The 19,593-nt window shown below is 39.1% G+C and overlaps 1 protein-coding gene across 1 annotated transcript in view; it reads right to left on the reverse strand.

Annotated features, from left to right (window-relative positions):
- Positions 1 to 5,307: 5,307 nt before the first annotated feature.
- Positions 5,308 to 19,593, reverse strand: part of MOCOS (molybdenum cofactor sulfurase) — a gene marked incomplete at its 5' end in the record, with an annotated part of 36,373 nt that continues 22,087 nt past the window's right edge. Inside the window, 4 exons of the mRNA XM_008947271.1 lie at positions 5,308 to 5,454; positions 12,475 to 12,579; positions 14,949 to 15,075; positions 19,029 to 19,134. Coding sequence (XP_008945519.1) covers positions 5,308 to 5,454; positions 12,475 to 12,579; positions 14,949 to 15,075; positions 19,029 to 19,134 — 485 coding nt within the window. The remainder of the gene's footprint in view (positions 5,455 to 12,474; positions 12,580 to 14,948; positions 15,076 to 19,028; positions 19,135 to 19,593) is intronic.

The raw sequence follows: 19,593 nt of genomic DNA on the forward strand, positions 1-19,593 counted from the left end.
CACCTCTGAAATACAGCAAAAAGTATGAGATGGGCTCAGGGATGGAATATACTGTTTATCTAGGAGGAGCTGATGTTGACACACAGATTTGCCATGTGTTGACAAGTTTTGGTTGCAAGTCTTCAATAGATCAGCTCACAGAAGAAACTGGTTTAACACAGAAATACACTTAATTATGTAATTTCAAATGTGCTATGAAACTTTTGTACCAAGTCCAACTCCATGATTTCTCAGATTTCATCTTGCCTGGTTGGTCCCTCAGCAATTTTCAGTGGCAAATGCTACAACATGCATTTTTTTTTGTTTGTTCCCTTTCCCCATCCTGCTTTTGCCATGGTCCATTCCGCAACAGCCCAATTCTTGACTATCACCCTTCTAAGATGACTTCACAGCACCATCAGAAAAATTACTGACTTGTTCTGTGACACACATTTCTGGGATTATTACATGGAGGTTTCTGACGTACCTCTGCACATGGAAGCGATGCTCAAAGATGCCTCAAGTCAAACATCTAACATCTCACTAACATCTCTCCCTGCCTGCAGTTCTAAGTGAGCCACTTTGCTCCTCCTTATACAGGACACCTGCCTATTTTCTTTTCCACTGGAGGGGATCCACAACTTCCATCACACTGAGTGAGCCTCAAAATAAACTGGTTGACATGAAAGGGAGGGAAGAGAGGCCTCTTAAATGGCACCTTGCTTAAGAGGTACCTCTCTGTTGATGACTTACTCTGAGTTCTCTGAATCCAATTTATAAGCCTAAGCACACCTATGTCCTTTCTTTCTTGAATAAATAGCACACTGGGTGGTGAAAACAGAGTACTACTTTCTTCTAAACTTTAGCTGAAGGAGATGCCACTTTTCTTTCCCTCCCTCATTTTTTTCCTTTTTGCTCTGGCCTTGCAGCTGGTGCATCTAGCAAGAGGTCAGAAATATGAGTTCATTTCTATTTCTGCTTTTGAGGATTCAAACTTGTGTTTCTCCTAATGGTCTATTCCAAAACGTTCTTGGGGCATTTTCCTCTATGCTTGCTGAAGTTCCACCTTCTACTCACACTCTGGTGGCCAGAGGAAGGAGAGAAGCCTCTCCAGCCCACTGACTGACATGCGCAGTGGAGAGGAGCACTCTGCCTTCTCCTCCCTTCTCCGGGGGCTGTGTCTGTGTTTTGCCCAGGTCGCTGCCTCCTGACAGCTGTGTAATCAGAGAGCCAGGGACATACCTACATCTTTCAGCGCCACAGGCGTGACCTGCCTGGGGGGTTACACAGACATGCTTTTCCCCTCCCGCCCTCCACGAGTCCCAAAGAGCATTAATGAGCAGCTTGGAGTCCCGTGCAGATCCCGCTTCACTGTGCCGTGTCCCCCTCTCTCTGCCCCAGTGAATCCCAGCTCATGTCCATGCAAACCTCATGAGAGGGGAGGGACAAGCCTTCCCGGGGACTCCCGCACACGCCCGGCCCCGTTCAGTGCCCAGGCTCGCCTACTGACTGAGGAGTTAGGCAGTGGAGAAAGAAGCTGTTGGATTCCTCCAGGCAAAGAGAAGGAAATGAGCCCACTCTTCTCCAACACCCTCAGTCAGAGCTCCAACTTTTAGATAACAGAGATGGCTCCAACATATTTTAAAGGAAACTGGTGATTACTAGTGCATTTTGCACAGGGCCTGAGCTGAGTGTCCAGCTGAATGGTGTGCTGACTAGACAGACAGAGGCTGTCAGTGCAGTAGGTGGAGGAACATCTCACTTGTGAATTCCAGCAATAATGAGACATCCCTTCAGTCCTGAACCACATACTTGCCCCATGAGCCTAGCAATGTCTCCAAGAAGAATTTAGCATCTCATGAGCTCAAAGGTCAAGAATGCAATCACGACCAGTAGACGTGTCAAGCACAATATATATTTTATTGGTTTAATTTCCAAGAAAGTTAAAAATGAAATTGAAGAAGAAACGCATAGCATAATCTCTAAAATTTACAGACAACATTCACGTACTTTATGGAGTCCTTCCAATTGATTTGTATATAATTTTTGACAGAAGGATGACCCAAAATTTTTGCCATATTTTGAAGTATGCCATTGAAAGTATATAAATCATAAACTGTATCTGAAATATCTTAGTCATATCAGAGAACACAGTGTTCAGAGGCTTCTCCTAAAAATGCTGATTTCTCTTCCGTGATTTCTGTCTCCTGCCTATTAGAGCTTGTAATAATCACCATTTTTGCCTTGAGATTTGAGAAGGAGTTAAGTCCCACAGAAAGTGGAATGCGTCTAAATAGTTAATTGTAAAGAAATAAGGACTTCTTTTTTCAAATATGTAGAGGATGTGCAGAAAACTGGAAATACAGTACTAAGTAAATTTCTTGTCTGTATAAAGTAAACATAAACTTTCAATTAGTCCAAAGATTTAATTTTGCAGCAATTGGGAGGATATAGATCAAAAAGCCTGAATTTATATTAAATGATATCTTTTCTATATACTCTGAAGAATGAGAAGTCACCCCTTATAGAGCATATAATCTTTCTATGTAATATATACAGTTTTTCAAAGTGTTTATGTCCTTTTCATTCTTGCAGTACCTGGCTTTACATTATGCTAAGTTTCTTCTTTCTTTGATTTTTTTTTTCACATTATGGGAGGGATATTCTTTCTACAAACTTAAATCACATGTCTTCTGAAAGTGACTCTTCCTATTGCACATTTTCCACAAAGTATTGGCACTGAAAATAATTTGTCTTCATTGATGGGAAGACATATCAATACTGGCGGGAACACTCCACTTACTAGAAAGGAAATATTATCCTTTGTTGAGATGAAAGAGTCCTTATGTCTCTTCCATCAATCTGAAGCGATGTGACATTTCCTATCACTGTAGCACAAGGATGTTCCTTCTGGGAAATGAATGGAATATACTAATGTGTATGTTCATACATCAGACAAAATCTTTTTTTTCCCCCTGTAAAATGACAAAATTATTCTTGATCTAATATTCCTAAGCCACAGCAGAAAGAAAGTGTAATTGCCTGTAAATAATAGGTCAAAATGACGAAGCATGACATTTTTAAAGTTCAAATCCTCTCATCCTTAGTTATCATACATTGCATTAAGGCTATTCACAAACAGTATTTGTCAAGCCACTGTGTGCCAAAGTGACTTATTTTGTAGTAAATCAAATAACAAGTGAAACAGAGCTTGCTGAGGTTTGCTTTCAATTTCCTTTTCTAACTTCTGTGCCATTTTAAACAAATGACATATTGGTGAGGTGAAGAGGACAAAGCAAAGCACAAGAGATCACCTGAAGGTCAGCATACAGCAGGTCTCTTCATATTAAATTTGCCAGAGCTGCACTGGCTCTCTATCCAAGAAAACAATGTTCTGCATAACAGAAAGGCCCAGAGTGAAACAGTTAAGAGATTCAGATACCAGAAAACTGCTTTTCAAAGTTCCAAAAGCTTGCTCATTACAACACCAGATAATTGACTATTAGACAGATAAAACCCCTGCTTTTCAAAGCAGACATGAAGGAGCAGTGCTTGGGCTCTGAAGTGGAAGGTACAACTCTCAAAACTGATCCTCAGTTTACATACAAATGAAACACTCTCTCCATGTATTTTATGGCAGGTTGTGAGAAACAGATAATGTCTCTTCTTATTTCCATTACAAAGCTCTGCTGGGAGACTCATAAGAGTCTCTTCCAGCTGAATTGAGTAAAACCAGTTCTTCAAAAGAACAGAAGGAAAAAAAAAAAAGAGAGAAACTAAAAAGGCCATCTCTGAATTCTGCTTCACCCACTGGGCAATGAGCTTTCCCTTTCCTATTGTACACTGTTCTGGGGTAGTTGCTCCCTGTGTGGAATGCATGCCTCTTTGACCAATTCTTCCACAAAGTTGCCTGCTCCCCTCCAGGAGCAGACTTCCTCCAGGAATCTGTCCTCCAGGGACAGACTCAAACAACTCAAGGATTGTTTCAGCCAGAAGCACTTTCACACAGTTTGAGCCAAAATTACTCCGAGGAAGACCTAAATCATTCTAGATGAGAGGTATGATGTTGCTTTTAAGAGGGTCAAAATTTCACTTCCCATATGGCAATAGAGTAGCAAATCTAGGAGAATTCCCTCTTCCAGAAGGATTTCATGGAAGCATGAAATCACCCTGTGGTTTGATGTTCGCATCATAAAACACCTAGCCTCAGTGTCTTTGGTCTTGCATTACATTGACTTTCTATATGCCCTTTGCTGTGTGGTTTGCCTTTTTTTTATTTTTAATTTTCACAGTAACTGATATTTCAGATGAAGTCCTAGATTTCAGACATTTGCTCTCAGAAATCAGAAAGCATAAGTCATATTTAGGAGAATAAAGAATCCATAAGCCTTCCAAGAAGGACATTATCAAATGCACAAAGAGTAAGAAAAAAAAATATTTTGACCTGTTCAGGTTGGAGAAGCATCCAAACTTCCAAGAGTTCCCTTTTTGACACCTTGCCATTAGATACCACTGAGGATGAACAGAGTTTGTATAGAAAATGTGACTGCATTAGCTGAAAAGTCTCTAATTAGAAAAAATGTGTCCACATCCACAAATATGTAAGGAAACAAGTGTGTGGGAAGGCATCACAAAAAATAAAACAGATGGAAAAGCAGCAAATGAAAATGAAGGAAGCTGAGAACAAATGGATGAAATTACTTCACAGGGAATATGCTTTGCAAACACCATGCTGAATCTTCATTGATCTTTGTACCTTTTTGGCGTCCTCACGCACTTCTGTAGAGGGGGAGACAGATTTCCCAGTAACTTGCCTCTTCTGCAGTGCTTTCAGACTGTCTACACATCACATTCAGTCTCATTTTTGAAAAGCTTGAACGGACTGCTGCTCTCATGCTGCTCTCCCACTGCTCCCTTCCCACCCACAGTGTTACTAAAATATGTTCTTCATCCTCTCTCCCAGCTGTGGTTTAAAGAAAGCAACATAAGGAAGTGGCGTATTGTTGTGCTTACTTTCCTTCATTGAGATGTGGGTTTCTGACAAGGATGTTTGCCTTGTTTTGGGAGTTATCCGCCAGTAAAACTTGATCAAACCTGCTGCATCCTGAAGCAATTGAGCAAAACAGAGTTATGGCTTCTGCCCTAATCACAAGCAAAAACACGTAGGTGAGCTGTAATTATCAAGGGTTCTGCCATCTGATAACATTTACAGCAAATAGAAAATGAAGACATAAACCACAGGCAAATAAGTGGAAGCTTTTTTTCTTTCTTTTTGAATAACTGACTTTTCCCTGCAGTTGCATAGGAATCTTGTCTCCACCAGAGAATCTACCCTGAACATTTTTCCTCACTGGATGTTGGGGGCTGAATTTCTGTATTCTCCTTCAGCACTGGAAGTACTTGAGAGCCGACTGATAAAATACCTGGCAAGGATGAGCACAAGGGCTGGTTCATCAGGTATATGCCAAAGTTAGTCTGAAAAAAGCAAAATATTTATTGAGACACAAATCATGTTAAAGTAATCAGATCTATAGAGGATCTCACAACCCAGATATGTTTAGAAAAACAATGCTGCTTTAAGAGTAAGGAGGTATGTACTACCTCCTTGTAATTAAGAACATTTAAAACTAATTAACTATAATAGACTAGTAAACAAAAAATAACTCCATGCTATTCAAGAAGAATACCTTAAGGAAGTGGATGAATAACATAGTATTTCATCATGAGTTCCATAGTATCATAGATGTAATTTACACTCCCTTACAGTCTTGTCATTTAGTGATTGTTCTGGCTTCTTGACAAATATTGCTAATGCATTATCACAGAGAAAGGCTAGGCAGCACGAGAATGCATGTATGTTTGAACAGTGAGGAAAAGCATTGCACCTTCTACCATGAATTATTCACTTTGGTAACAGAACTTCGTCTAGCCTTTGTGGATTTCCCTTCATTTATTTTTATGAATATTTTAGAGAATTTTTTTTTTTTAATTAGGATTACCACCTGTCTGTTATTACCTGTGAAGCCATCTGACAAAAATATTAGAAATACTTAGGTATGTGTCCTTGTGATACAGAAAAATAAAGAGGAACAGAATAACCACTTCACCCACTGACCATACAACCCTTGGAGGCACTGGAAAACTGAGAGTGTCTGCACTCTCATGTATGGTCTTGATTTTAAGCATGCTGAGCATTACAGTTGTAGCCGGGGACAGTGGAGTGTGATCTGGACATGTCACAGTAAGACAATGGTGTGTTTTTGTTGTTTTGTTTTCCAGCAGTGGAGAATCTAGAAATATGCAAGAAACAGTCTTGAAATCTCATAATAATATTTTCCAAATGATTAGAGAATAATTAATTAAAGAAATATGTAAAGCAAGAAATAAAGGAATGCTGAAGACCATGCTGAATGGATAATTGATTTGTAGACTTGAGAATGTCTTTCTCCTCAAACTGAGGACCTTGGAAAACCAATACTAATCTTCTTTGGCTTAATAACAGGTTTCAATAAAAAGTACTTCATTTTGGTAGGTTACAGCCAAAATGTACCAGTCACTCTTAGGTGTAAAATTAATAAAGAAGGAAATGAAATTAATAAAAACCAAAACTCTGTTCTTCTCAATTTCCTGATTACATTTACTGTCATTGTTCATATTGATGATCCTGAAACTGGGAGAATTAGAATTAGATAAGTTAAAAGGAATTGCAACAAACTAAAAAATATAGTGTAAGCTGACTTTGATGGAGAATATTTGTCAGACTGAATATATAGGCAGGATGTTTTCTCCTCCTCTTGCACTGTATGATTAAATAAAGATGCAGTAACACGAGGTAACACGAAACAGCTTTTAGTCTGTGAAGAATTAGTGAGAGGTAAAGGCTGAGACCTACTCCCAAGTAAGAGAGATGCTGTAAAGCAGAGATGTATCCACACACGGCCTCAGACTCTGAACTTGGGTCTTTCTGTTTCACTTGTAAACATAAATATTAAAAAGAAAAACAGTTCCCAAGCATAACATTTTTGGCTACTTCTGCTATTCCTTCATTTCACATCTCACTGGCATTTCACATATATGGGGAAGGAGTTGAACCTGATCAGGCCTATCCTATTAATGACACCTTTTGGATATCTGTGACTGTAATGGTGTCAACACTGGTGGACACAGGTTAGATCCTTTTGGTCAGTGTTCTAGTATTTAATGCTGAGGAACAACTGCAGCAGAGTAAGACCCCAATCCTCTAGCACAGTGACTGTTGGATCAACAAATCAAATGCTAAGTTAGTAACTGTTTCTTTGAAGTATTAAAGTACATAATATTACTTTTCCACTCTTGCTTTTCTCTTATCTGTTGACAAGCTGTGGTTTCTCTACAAACATTGTAAAATGAATATTGGTCCATCCTACACCACATTTCATGTATGAAGGAATTTTATAACTCATCCATGTAAATGTATTTATTTGATTATTGAGAAGTTTATATTTACTGTATTGACATCTTGATTTATCTTAAGACTGAAAAAAATCTGGGCAGATTGTTCACTGCAAGAATATTTTTCTTAAAGCACTTTAAACCATTCAGAATTATTTAAGAAAAGGCATGTGTGAATACGTCTTATCTTCACGAGTTCTTAAATAGTATTTTAATACTGGTCCTCTGTATTTCCCTACTCTGATTTGGCATCAAAAGTCCTGTATTTATTTCAGTGCTGAAACTGCTTAAGGAGTTTTCAAGGTGACAGTATACTGATAGTATACATATTTTAATACTAATACCTGCTTGGAATTCCTGACCTCTTTCTTCTGTGAATGTTCTTAAGACCAAAATTTAGCTTGTGATTACAAGAAGTGGATTTAATATCTTTTAAGTACATTTCCTTATTTTTTTCAGTAATTACAAATATTGACTCAGCAAATCCTCATAATAGCAATCCCACTGCCCCAAATAACCCCAGAAGCTGTGCATCCTGCCATTTCTCTGTTCCAAGAGAAAGATAAAATGTAGAAATTGGCCATTCTTCTTCTGAAAAATGAGACTTTCAGACACAGAGATTACAGCCTGCAGAGTTATTCCAATGAACTGCATAATCTCTCTCTGCTGTTGCTACCTTTTCCCAACTTCAAGGGCATTTTATTCTGCACATAAACTCCCCAGAACACACCAAGAACTTGGCAAGGAGTGCTGGGCTGTGAGTTCTGTGTCTTTATCTGCTCAGACTTCTGATGGCAGTAGGGGCTCTTCCTATCACTCTTAAACCTCACAGGGACAAAAATGTAAGGCTTCTTGATTAGTAAAAAGCACAACGGTTCACTGCTGGGAGAAACAGGTAAAATGTACTTATTCTTGCCAACAGTGAATCATATGATAGTCATCACACTCACTTAAAGGAGGAACTATAAAATGCTGTCATTCTTGCATGTTGTTTCTAGTACAATTACTGGATCAACAGTAGTATGCACTGCTTAGATATTCACTGACAGAGAAATACTCTGGGCACAGTGTCTCCTGCAACATAGAAACCTGAGGTGCTACATCTGACAAAGGCTGAGATGCCTTCAAGCTACAGCTCCTAAACAATCAGATAATTCAGACTAGCAATTGGTAGGGAAAATGCTCTGCCAGAATGTGTAACAAGCACGTAAGTGATACTGCATGCTAAAACTGAACTCTGGATGGATGAGTTCTGTATTTTGCTCTTGGTTGTGGTTCTCAGCTGCCTTCTCCCAGTAGATAAATTTACCTGTTCACATCTGCTCATTTTATTTATACAGCAACACAACCTCTGTCCCATACACAGATTTGGGAGATGCAGTTATTAGAGCAGAATATACATTATTTTTAATGTCGGGATGTTTTACTAGCTCTAGATTCACCAAAACTTATTAGTAAAGCCTTACAAAATAGGAGAGTGGAAGTACTCACTTTCAACAAAATGATTTTTCATACTGGAAAGAAAGGGAAACTTTTAACTTCCTGTCAACCCCCCTCAACTTGCTCTGTTGAAAAATATCTGGGCAGCAGAATGTTTTCCTGAGAACTGCATTTCCTTTGCTCTGCCTTAAATAAATGCATTTTCCAGTTCAGCCACCGGTGAGAAGAGAGAACCGTATTATTTCAGAGATCTAATAATTACAATCGCTGTTTGCAAATGTTCCAGATCTTTGGATGAAAAGCACTGCATAGTGTAAAAGCCCTGCATTACTATGAAAATGATGATAATGATGCATCAGATAAGGGAAGTCATTTGCTATCCTTGCTAACATTTCAGCAAGCGATCCAAAGGCATGGCGCCTAAGTCTGCAGAGAAAGAGGCTCTCCCAAGGCATAATGAGATACATAAAGGAGGATCAACAGCCCACAGGAAAAAAACCACAAGCATTCTAGTGCATGAGGGCATGTGCAAACCTAATGGATTTCTCTTGATGTACTGCTATCCATACATTTATGCTGGTGTGGACTGCTAATGCAATTCCCTTTGCTGCCTTGCCAGCGAGCCCCGGTTTGCAGCAGTGCTGCAGATCTATCCGCAGGGCTTCTGCTGCTGGCAGCGTTAAACTGTGTGCACGGAGCACAGGGGGTGGGCAAGAATTCAGTTCTCTCCCTTCTGTGTGTGGTTTGCATCAGGTGAAACACATGAAACAGCAACTGGCTATTTTTATGCTACTTGCTTAATTTAGTTATCTAGTCTTTTGCCATCTCCTGCAGTAACAGAGAGGGCTCTGTCACAGAAGGAGAGCTCATTTTTCCTTTTCAGTCAAAAATTACAGAAGGAATCCTTAATGAGTGTTTCTTCAGAACTGATGGCAACGGAGCTCAAGTTTGCTTTGTAGAGGTGTTTGGGTTTTATTTCAAACATTGTGATAAAAGCTTTCACAAAAAGTAGCTGGCTAGGTGTCAGCACTGTGCTGTACATTTACCAGGAAACATGCACATTGCTTGTGTGTCTAATTACAGTAGCTGGTTCTGACTTCCAGCTGCAGTCCCTCTATGGAAAGCCTCAACCTTTCAACCGGGAGCAGCAAGTTCTCAAGAGTCTAAGAGGGATGGAGGAAAATATTATTTCAGAAATAAATATCAAACCACTTCTTAAAAGCCTTACTTTATTTAGCTCATTATTGAAATTCATTGGCAGTGCTGTCATTTGAACTACCGGTTTGATAAAGTTTGATATATTTTTTCCAGGTTAGTGTTCCTGGAAAACCAAACCAAAACGGTAAATACTGACATGTCTTTCTTGTTAAGTGTTCAGGATATTGCTATCCATTCATATGTGCAGTATCTTCAATGTTTTGGAAACCGAGCAATTACAACAGCCTTTCAAAAATATCAGTTCCCTTTGTACTAGGAAATAAATCTTATTTGGCTGCATTTGTTTTTTGTAGTTAGGATCACATTGTTGACAGCTGAGAACAAACACTGCTAAATTCCTTCACTGGATCTGTATCTGGTAAAAAAAGAAAATGAAGTCTACTCGATGCCTTCTTAACAGAGAAGCGCGTGCTAGAGACATGAGTCACTGAAGGATTAGCTCTGCAGTTTAACACAGTCACATGAACTCCTCCTCTCTCCCCACCATGAACTGTGAAGGTCTGGATCAATGTCCTCTGCTAGGTCTGCTTAGTACACTGAGGATGACATAGTCCTTGAGTGCTAATCACTGGTAACCAGCTGGTGACCATCACTCCACAGATGACTTGAAGGAAGGATGGGCTCTGAGGTCTTTTCAGACCAGTTCAGGCCAACTACCAGTTCAAACTACCTCTTTCAGCTATCAAGCTAACTCAGAGGACTTGGCCTTATGCAGAGCAGGGCACGCTCACAAGATTCCATCTGCCAGCAGTGCTGAAGGCTGGGAAAAATAAAAAATGCTGAAGGCCCCATTCTTTGCAGCATGAATTTTGTTGTGCGGCTGAGGGAAGCAGAGCTCTCCCCCTCTGTGAATAGCAGCACTGTGCTGTGCAGTGCCTCGCCTTGCCATGTGTCTTTTATCTGGTGCCAGGTTGTTCTCAAGAGGCTGGAGTGCTCTCTCTGCCTTAGTTCAGTTTGAACGACTTGGTTCTCAGAGTGCTTGTCGCAAGAAATCTGCATGAGTTAATCAGAATGAAAGAGAAGCTTATCTTTGCTGCAGGAAACATGCACAGGATTATTTGCTTCTTCTTAGAATATGTGTCTTGCATAAAGTTTTGTTGCCATTTGAGATGGTCCCTGAACACAGAGTGCTGTCCCTCTGTGGAGGATTCAAGTCACAATCCAGTAAAACCTCTACTGCGCTCCATGTGGCAGCTGGGCAGCATCCCTGCCAACTGTCAGAACGTGCTCCAGTGTCACAGATTCCAGCTGTGGCTCACCATTACCTGGAGAGGGCTCTTGTCCTCAGGCTACCCACCATGACCATGGCCAGGAGCAAACTGCACAAAGGCACGTGTGCTCTGGAGATCTGGATGCCAGGGCCTGCTGTGCAACCCGAGTCATCTCAGGTCAGCGGGAGGCTGTGCCTGGACAGCTGGCCCCTGCCTGCTTGCCTCTCCCCTGTCTCAGCCCGCACCAGGCTGGCTCTGAGACGGAGCTGGCAGAGCTATTCACCAAGGATAACATCCATTGAAAATGTAGCTCTTTGTTTGCTTAATGAGTCACTGAGACAAACCAATCTATTATTTTTTTTCCAAACAAAGAACAGTAATTGTAACTTATTTGTGCACTGTTTGGGTGAATGATTTTTGACCTATTTGTTATTGCTCTGCCCCTGTGCTGTGCCCAGTCTCTGGTGTTTGGTTGGCATTGGCAAAGCTTCTGAGCCCTGACTGGCTAATGACCTTTTACAACAGGAGCTTAACAAACAGGAGGCAATGAATTTTGAGTAAGGATTTTCAGCTAAATAAATACTTATGAGGAGATTTGTGAAGCTTTGGGGATGTAGAAAGGTCTAGCCATCATCTGAGAACTCTCAATTCCAAGAAGCAATACAACCTTAAAGAGCAGGACTCCAAATCAGTGCCTGTATTTCACACTTATTCTCCAGTCACTTGCTAATCAGTTACTCTGCTTTGACTATATTCACTTCTTCTCTTGTTTTTCCTGCTAAGTAGTTTCTCGCAGAAAGAATAAAGTTTAGCCTTATGAGCTGAATGTATCCTTTCAAACACTTTCTGATTTTTCTGCAGATTTCTCTTCTTGAATGACATCAGTGCTTCAGCTTGTGTTTTTCAAGACCAGAATAAACGCATTATAAAGCAATATATATTGAATAAAAGCAAGCACAGTAAAAAATAATGCTTACTAATAGTAAATTTCTGAACAGAAAACATGTTGAGCATTTTACAGAAATAAACCCTGTCATATCTGGGTTGTAAGTGAATCCTCTTTTTACTGAGAAAACAAATGGTAAGTATCACCATAACAACTTAATCGTGAATATTCTCTCAATAGATATTTCACTATGCATGCAATAAAGCCAGTACCTCTGTATGTACAGCTATTTGGGAGTACTGTACTGACCTTTCTACCTCTGGCAGCAGACAGAGACTGCAGAAATTCTTTGTTTCGTTCCCCAGACTGTTGATCAATGCAGATTATTTGACATCTGCTACATGGACCCACAACCTGAAATTTTAGTTAAGGAAGGTTCATAGCTGTATATCAAAGTAGTACAACACAGAACAGTACAAGCTTCTGACCAGCATAATATGATAAACACATACCTTTCACGTAACTTTCCTGTGCTCTCCTACGCTTTCGTTACGTAAGAGGTCAGGCCCGTTCACCTACTGTGGTAGGCACGTTTTCAAAGGGTCTATTTGAAAAGGTCTTAATGAATTTTTAATTAATTTTTTAATTTTCTTTTTTTAAGGAAAACTTTCCCAGAGACAGAATCTGTGTAATACCAAACATTTACATGTTTGTATTTCCTGGAGGCTTCATTTCATCGACAGGCTGGCAGGGCTACTTTGCCAAAGGAGAACTGAACACAAAATTGAGCCAGCGCCTCAGGATTTAACCCAAGGAGGATTTTCCTGGGTTTGTTTTACATTGTTTCAGTGCAGCTGAAAGGCACAATATCTTTCTTTATAGGCATGGCACTTGCAGATAATCAGAATACAAAATGTGAATTTTCAAAAGTTTACATAATGAGAGGGAACAATGAGATCCTCTAGTGTAACATTATATGCAATACAGAGCATGGATCTTGAAGTTAATTGTTGTTTGAACTAGGATGTGTTTTTAGGGGAAAAAACCCTGTAACAAGTTTCTTCTTAAAGCATTACAATGAATAAGCAGGACATATTTATTGCAGTTTCACTTAATATTGCATCCCTAACTTTAGCAAAGCTGTACGTTATAGAAACAAACTGTTCCTGCAGTATCCCAATATACACATATACACATTCTACTTTTGCAAACTGTGCTGTAAATTTCAAATAGGGCAAATAATTAAACTTTATGCTGAAAACATTTTTATATGCTGATCTGAAGTGATACTCCATTTTTTTGAGATACATCTAGAACTGCTTGTATAAGTCTTCAATGTAATCATCAAACCCATACATTTGGTTCAGCTTTTTCAGAAGATGTTTTTCCACAGCTTTAATATTTTATTAAAAGAACAAGAAAGCAAGACAGAGAAGAAAATATTTTCCCTGCTTTGCTCTGTTCAACATGTTCTTCTACCATTTTACCGGCATCAAGCACCATTAACATAATTTCTACTGTTACTACATCAGTATCTGAATAAAGACCTAGCAGAGACTGAAGAAGACAATACAAATTGCATAAGCCTTTCTATTTTTGGTTTGAATTCCTAAAGTATTTCAATGCCAGAGACAGAAATGCCTTTTGTTTTGCAGTTTTACAGTATCTTCCACAACAGGATCCTGAGATGAGTTCCCTAGTGCAATTTCAGCCTCCAACAAGCTACATACCAAGGGTTTTGTCCTTTTTGTTCCTCATCTCCTACCTAAAGAAATTTTCCCTCAAATTTCTGTAATTCATACTACAGCTTACTGATCAAAGTAAACATAAGGAGAGAGCAGATATGTCATATTTTCCAGCCTTACTGAAAAAATGACCTCTCTGTCTCTTACAGTATGCTGACCAGGAATAGGAATGATGTTTATCACAGCTTCTAGATTTGGCCTTAGCACTTCTGTTATTTACATCTTCATTATCATCCCTGACGAAACAATGAATAATCCACTTTCACATCCCAGGCAATGTATTTTCAAATACATATTTCACATCTAAGGACCAGAAAAATCCAATACAACATGTAATACATGTGTGTATCATTCCCTTAGGTTTCACGTGTAGCTTCATCATGGATCCTGTGTTGAAGCTTTTCTCAAAAGAATGTATTTGCTAACAAAGTCTGAATCTTCAGCATTTTCCTTACAGTACAAAGCACATTATGTTGTTAGATATGATATGAAGCAGAACATACAAAAACTCCTATCAAGCTAAGCTTAGAAATGTGTCTTGAATGAAGACAAAATGTATACACCAGAGGGCAACAGACAGTGATTGCTCCTTAGTATTACTGTCCAGTGTTTTGGCAATCAGTTGCTTGATGTGCAGTAATCTGGTTATATTTGGACTATTACGCTTAAGAGCAACCAGTATTCTCTTATGATGTGCTGGCTAAATATTTACTGCAAACTCTGCCTCAGAACAGGGATTCTTATTCTGCTCAGTTGGATAGAGGTGCGAAATTTTATGAATTATGAAATTTTTTAAAAAAAAAGTGTGGAGAAATATGTCAAAACCTTTCAATTCTATTACAATATGTTTGGCACAGGCCACAGCATGTTGTTTTTTTTTTTAATTTTTTTTTGTTTTTTTTAAACACTTCATGAATTTCATCTGCACAAACTGTGCTGCCCGTGTTCTAATCAAAGTCTTGCAAAAATTGTTCTGTCTGTAGGGGTCAAAATACTTTGTGATATACTGGGACTAGGACAAGAGAGATGAGTTCACACCTGGAATTGCAGAGCACCTATTGAAATTTCAGCCCATTCTTCTTCTTCAAAGGACTCTGGTGCACTGATGACAAGGTTGGCACGGAAACGTCGGATTAATTCCTCTATTTCCAGTGGCTCTTCCAATCTGTCTCATGAAGTTGACAGAGAAAAATAAAAAAAAAGGTTTATTAACTCATTCTGCACTAGATGTTTGTGCTGTAAGAATCTAGTGGCTAATATAATTCAGCAAATGTTTCTCCAGAATAACGCAGACCAAGTTTTATTGCAAAAGCTATGAAAATGGCACAAAAGTATTTAACTATAATTTATAATTCTTTAACTATGATTTGTAGTTGTCTAGGTGGCTTGTTCAGAGGTGTAACATGGAACTGCAGCTATGCAAGTGTGTAGACAGGTGAATGTGAACAATGCATATGAGAAAATTCCTTATTACTTGTCATCTGTAAGGCTAATGGTAGCAAATGAAAAGATCTTCTGAGCTGGCAATTGTCTGACTCATTAAATACTTCTAAGCAGAAGGCAAATAGAAACTTATTCTGCACATGCTGCAATGGCAAAAGGGACAAAAAGAGCAGATGCTGAAGGTGAAAAAGACCAGTAAAGGCATTTTATGAGAGGATGTATTCCTCATATTATTATTATTTGCCTTTGGGATCCAGCAGATTGCACCAAATGATAGGTGTTTTGAAAAGAATTAATCTCCATGTGGCAATATCTCCACCTCTTTACAAGCATTTGAACTGTCAGAGTGTAGATTTGTGTCAGTGCAGAGAACATATATGAGGCAGACAGAGCAGCAGACTGCATACAAATATCAGAAATCTGGCTGCACCTTTGAATTGTCATTCTTTACTCTTCTTTTAAAAAAGAGCTCAAGCAGTACCAGAAAAAAAAAAAAAAAAAGACAGCTGTAAAATTTGCAAGATAGTTCTCTCAGCAGTATAGTTATTGGGGAAGAGCATTTCTTTCTTCATTAACTATTATGGACATAATTTTTGATATTCCGTTAGCTGTGCTCTGACAAGTTGGAGATATGACACCCTACAGCACAGGCAGAAACATGGGTAAGTAGTGAAGACAGAAGTTTCTGTCCTGGAAAACCAAAAAAAAAAAGTATTTCAAAAATTAAAGACATACAGTTTAAAATGTGTTTTAATTAAAATGGGGAAAACCATACAAAACCAAAGCAGAGGGAAAACCGTTCACATCACGCAGACTTGGCAGAAGAACTCTGTGAGGTGAAAAAGAGTCTGGTTTTATTTAAAATAACCTGGATGATCTTCTTTAGCAGACAAATGTGCTTAAGGATAAACTGCCTGTGCAGACTTTCAGTCACACCACACAAGCCTTTGCTGTTCACAAGGGCTCCAGCACCCTGGGGGTAGAAAGTGGGATGGGAAGCTAAAGGGCTACAGGTTTTCCCTTGAGATCCCACAAGTGATCCCCTGGCTGAGACTCAATTCATCATGATCACAGGAGATGGGAGCCAACAGAAGGTGCAGACTGTGCTGATGCTCAAACAGACAAGGATGAAAATAGCAGCTTGTCATGAACAAGATCAGTGGCACTGTTGTGCTTCCTAGATTTGCTGTGGGCTCTTGGAGCTTGGGTGCTCTGTAGCCCCTAGTTCTGAAGGCATTTTGTGACATATGAGTGCTTGCCACCCTAGCCGATGACTGTGGGGGCATCAAAAGCCCCAGCAGCCTTAAAGCTGGGCCTGCATCATCCTGAGCTTGCTACTGAAAACTATTTCAAGTTTCTACTGTTTTATCCCTTGCTGCTGATCCTCAAAGATTGCAATCCTCCTACTCCTAGTCTCTCTGCCTCCAGCCAGCTCAGGCTCACCTCCAAAATACCTCATCTCTTCTGCACCAATCCCCAGCCCTCAGAACTGCTTCTAATTACTCGGCAGCATGTATCTGAGTAAATTCCCATTATTTCCTCTCCTTCAAAACATGCATTGGTTGGATGGAGTGGCAGGCACCTTCACCCTGCAAATCTCAACAGAGATCTGTTGTGAAAATCAGTGTAATGTGCCCAAGCCAGGCTAGGTACTTTGGATTTTTCCCAGTAGTGGGCCCTGCAGTGTAGAACACATTACATATATTTAACAGGCAAATTTTGAAATAAACATTTGCATCTTCAGGGGAGGCATATTTCTGACAAGAACATTCAAACGTAAGGCCAGGCTGTGGGGATTTTCATGGAGTTGACCTGTAACAGCAACATCAGAGAGACAGATATCTCCATGTACATGTAGCTCTCCAACAGTATGTGACATTCTAATTTTTAATTACATTGCTTTTTCTGTTTCAGAACATCTCTCAAGAGCCAAGTGCAAACTGGAAGATTAATTTTTACTTACGGAAGATACAAAGAGAAACTACTAAAACTTGATTGAAGGTTCAAATTGCTTTATAAATTTTAGCAGGTTTCTGTTAAAAAAAACCAAGCCCACATACAAAGAAGCTAAATATTACTTTCTAAAAAGGAAAAACATTTTTAAAAGACCCATATGTGCAGATTCTTGAAAATACATTGCACAGTTCAGTGTTTGGAAAGTTCATACACTGATTTAGGAGCAGTGCAGAATGAGGATGTATTATCTATGTATAACTTTATGCTGAAGTAATTTCTGCAGCACTCTGCCAAAGCACTGCATGGCAAAATACGGAGGAGTTTTCCAACTTGTGCTGCAGAGTGCAAAGCAAGATGCTTCTTGGGCACCACGGCAGCTCCAGCCACTTTTGGAATTTCTTTTGAGGAAAAGAAGATTACAAGACTAGTTGTACTACAAGATGTTAGGCATAAAATCGGTGGATTATCTGACATGTTTTGCCAAAGTTCCCTGTTCTCCATCCTCACTTGATTCTCCCTCTGGTGCCTTGCTCTTCTTTGTGCCCAGATCCCATGCCTGGAGGGTTCCTCACTGAGTCTCTCCATAGAAAGGCCCAGCCTGAGTAAAGGATGCCTGAAAGTGTTGTTCTCCTGGGAAGATGAAACCAAAAAGAAGGCATTAACTATCACTGAGAAAGAGTAGTCAAAATGGATGAGATGGACTGATTTAAACCTTTCCCATGCACTTTTTGCAGAAGAGCACTGCCACGATATCCTAAAATTGCTCAGCGGTCTTCTTCTAAAGAAAGAAAACCCTCAGGCAATGCAAGCTCCAGTGGCCTGAAGCGATGCTTCATTCAGTCAGTGGTTTTAAATGCTGAAGCTATATAAATATCCTCCTACAGATATATATATATATATATATTTTCCTCCTCTAGTCAAAACAGGAATTTCAATGCAGGGGTCATGTTTGACTAAGAGGAGAGATGACTCCAAACAGAGGTAGGAAATTTTGCTGAGATAGGAAAAGTGGGCTCAGAGACAAGTGCCAGGGCTGTGGGATGCACAGCTATGATGGAGGCCTTGAGGGCAGATTTTCTGTGGAATTTGAGCATGTCCTAGTTATAGTCAAGAAACAACAACTTTTTATTGTCAGCATATGAAAATTTAGTTGGTAATGGGTGCCGTATCTTTGAACTGTGGGCCGGCTCAGTGTTTAATCTGCTTTTTCTAACTCCCACTTTTGCACAAGTAAAGTCAAATTTAAATAAGAAATTAAATTAATCCAGTCCTGCAAAGTTGTTTTTAAATAGTTCTCTTGTGACTGTTTGCTCTAAATCTTAATTCTTCCCGTAGGAAAGAAGTAGTTCAGGAAGTAGCAAGATTTTGTATTTTCAGCTGCCAGATTATTTATCTTGAGAAAACCTAATTATCCTTGTTCCCCCACAAACAGAAGCTGGCTGGTTCCCAATAATCTCCTGCCACCAAAACATTTGACAGAATTTTGTTTAAGTTTCCCCAAAGATAATTGGTAGAAATATTATGTTCAACCATTTCATCCAAATTTTCAGAAGTCATACAGGAATGAGTAATTATAGCAATTTAGTACCTGTATTTTTGTTGAACATTGAAAAGTTAACTATCTCTAAATTTCAAGATAAAACAGTTATATTGGCATCTTATGGTAAGATTCTGGAATCCAAAACGACTGAGAAACATTTGGAGACAGAAGGATCTTACCTTGCAGAAATATGTTCTTTCAGCTGCAAAATGCTTGCTACATTTATCAGGAGGTATTGTGCTTCATTCACAAGAGAGAGGGAGATGCTTGCAGCAGATGCCAGACCTAAAACAATCAGTCCAACATTGTAAAATGATCGTTAAAAATCAGGAAGATAATATTAGTAATTTCACCTCATCTTTCCTTTGACCTCTTATTAATTCTCATTAAAAAATTATTCACCGAGCTCCAGACACTAAGGAAATATTCCAAGAATCCCTTTAAACCTCTAAATGATAATGATGCCATGCATTTAGAAACTGAGATAGAGCTGAGATTTTACTAAATTTGTAAAATAATTTATAAGAGAAATATATATGGATTTTCAATGCTCTTTCAATTTGATCCTTTTTATAATGAAATTTAGTCTAAGGATAAATTCTTTATTTATAGATTTTTCATGCTCATTTTTCAAAATGATCATTGAGTTTCCAGGAAAATCATGGATATAATGATAAAAAAACCCAACCCAGACTGGCATATCTGTATATTTTCCACCAAATGTAAGAAGTAGAAGGGCACCAT

Source organism: Merops nubicus, unplaced genomic scaffold (genome assembly GCF_000691845.1).
Source record: "Merops nubicus isolate BGI_N331 unplaced genomic scaffold, ASM69184v1 scaffold16559, whole genome shotgun sequence".
In the NCBI taxonomy this organism is placed as follows: domain Eukaryota; kingdom Metazoa; phylum Chordata; class Aves; order Coraciiformes; family Meropidae; genus Merops; species Merops nubicus.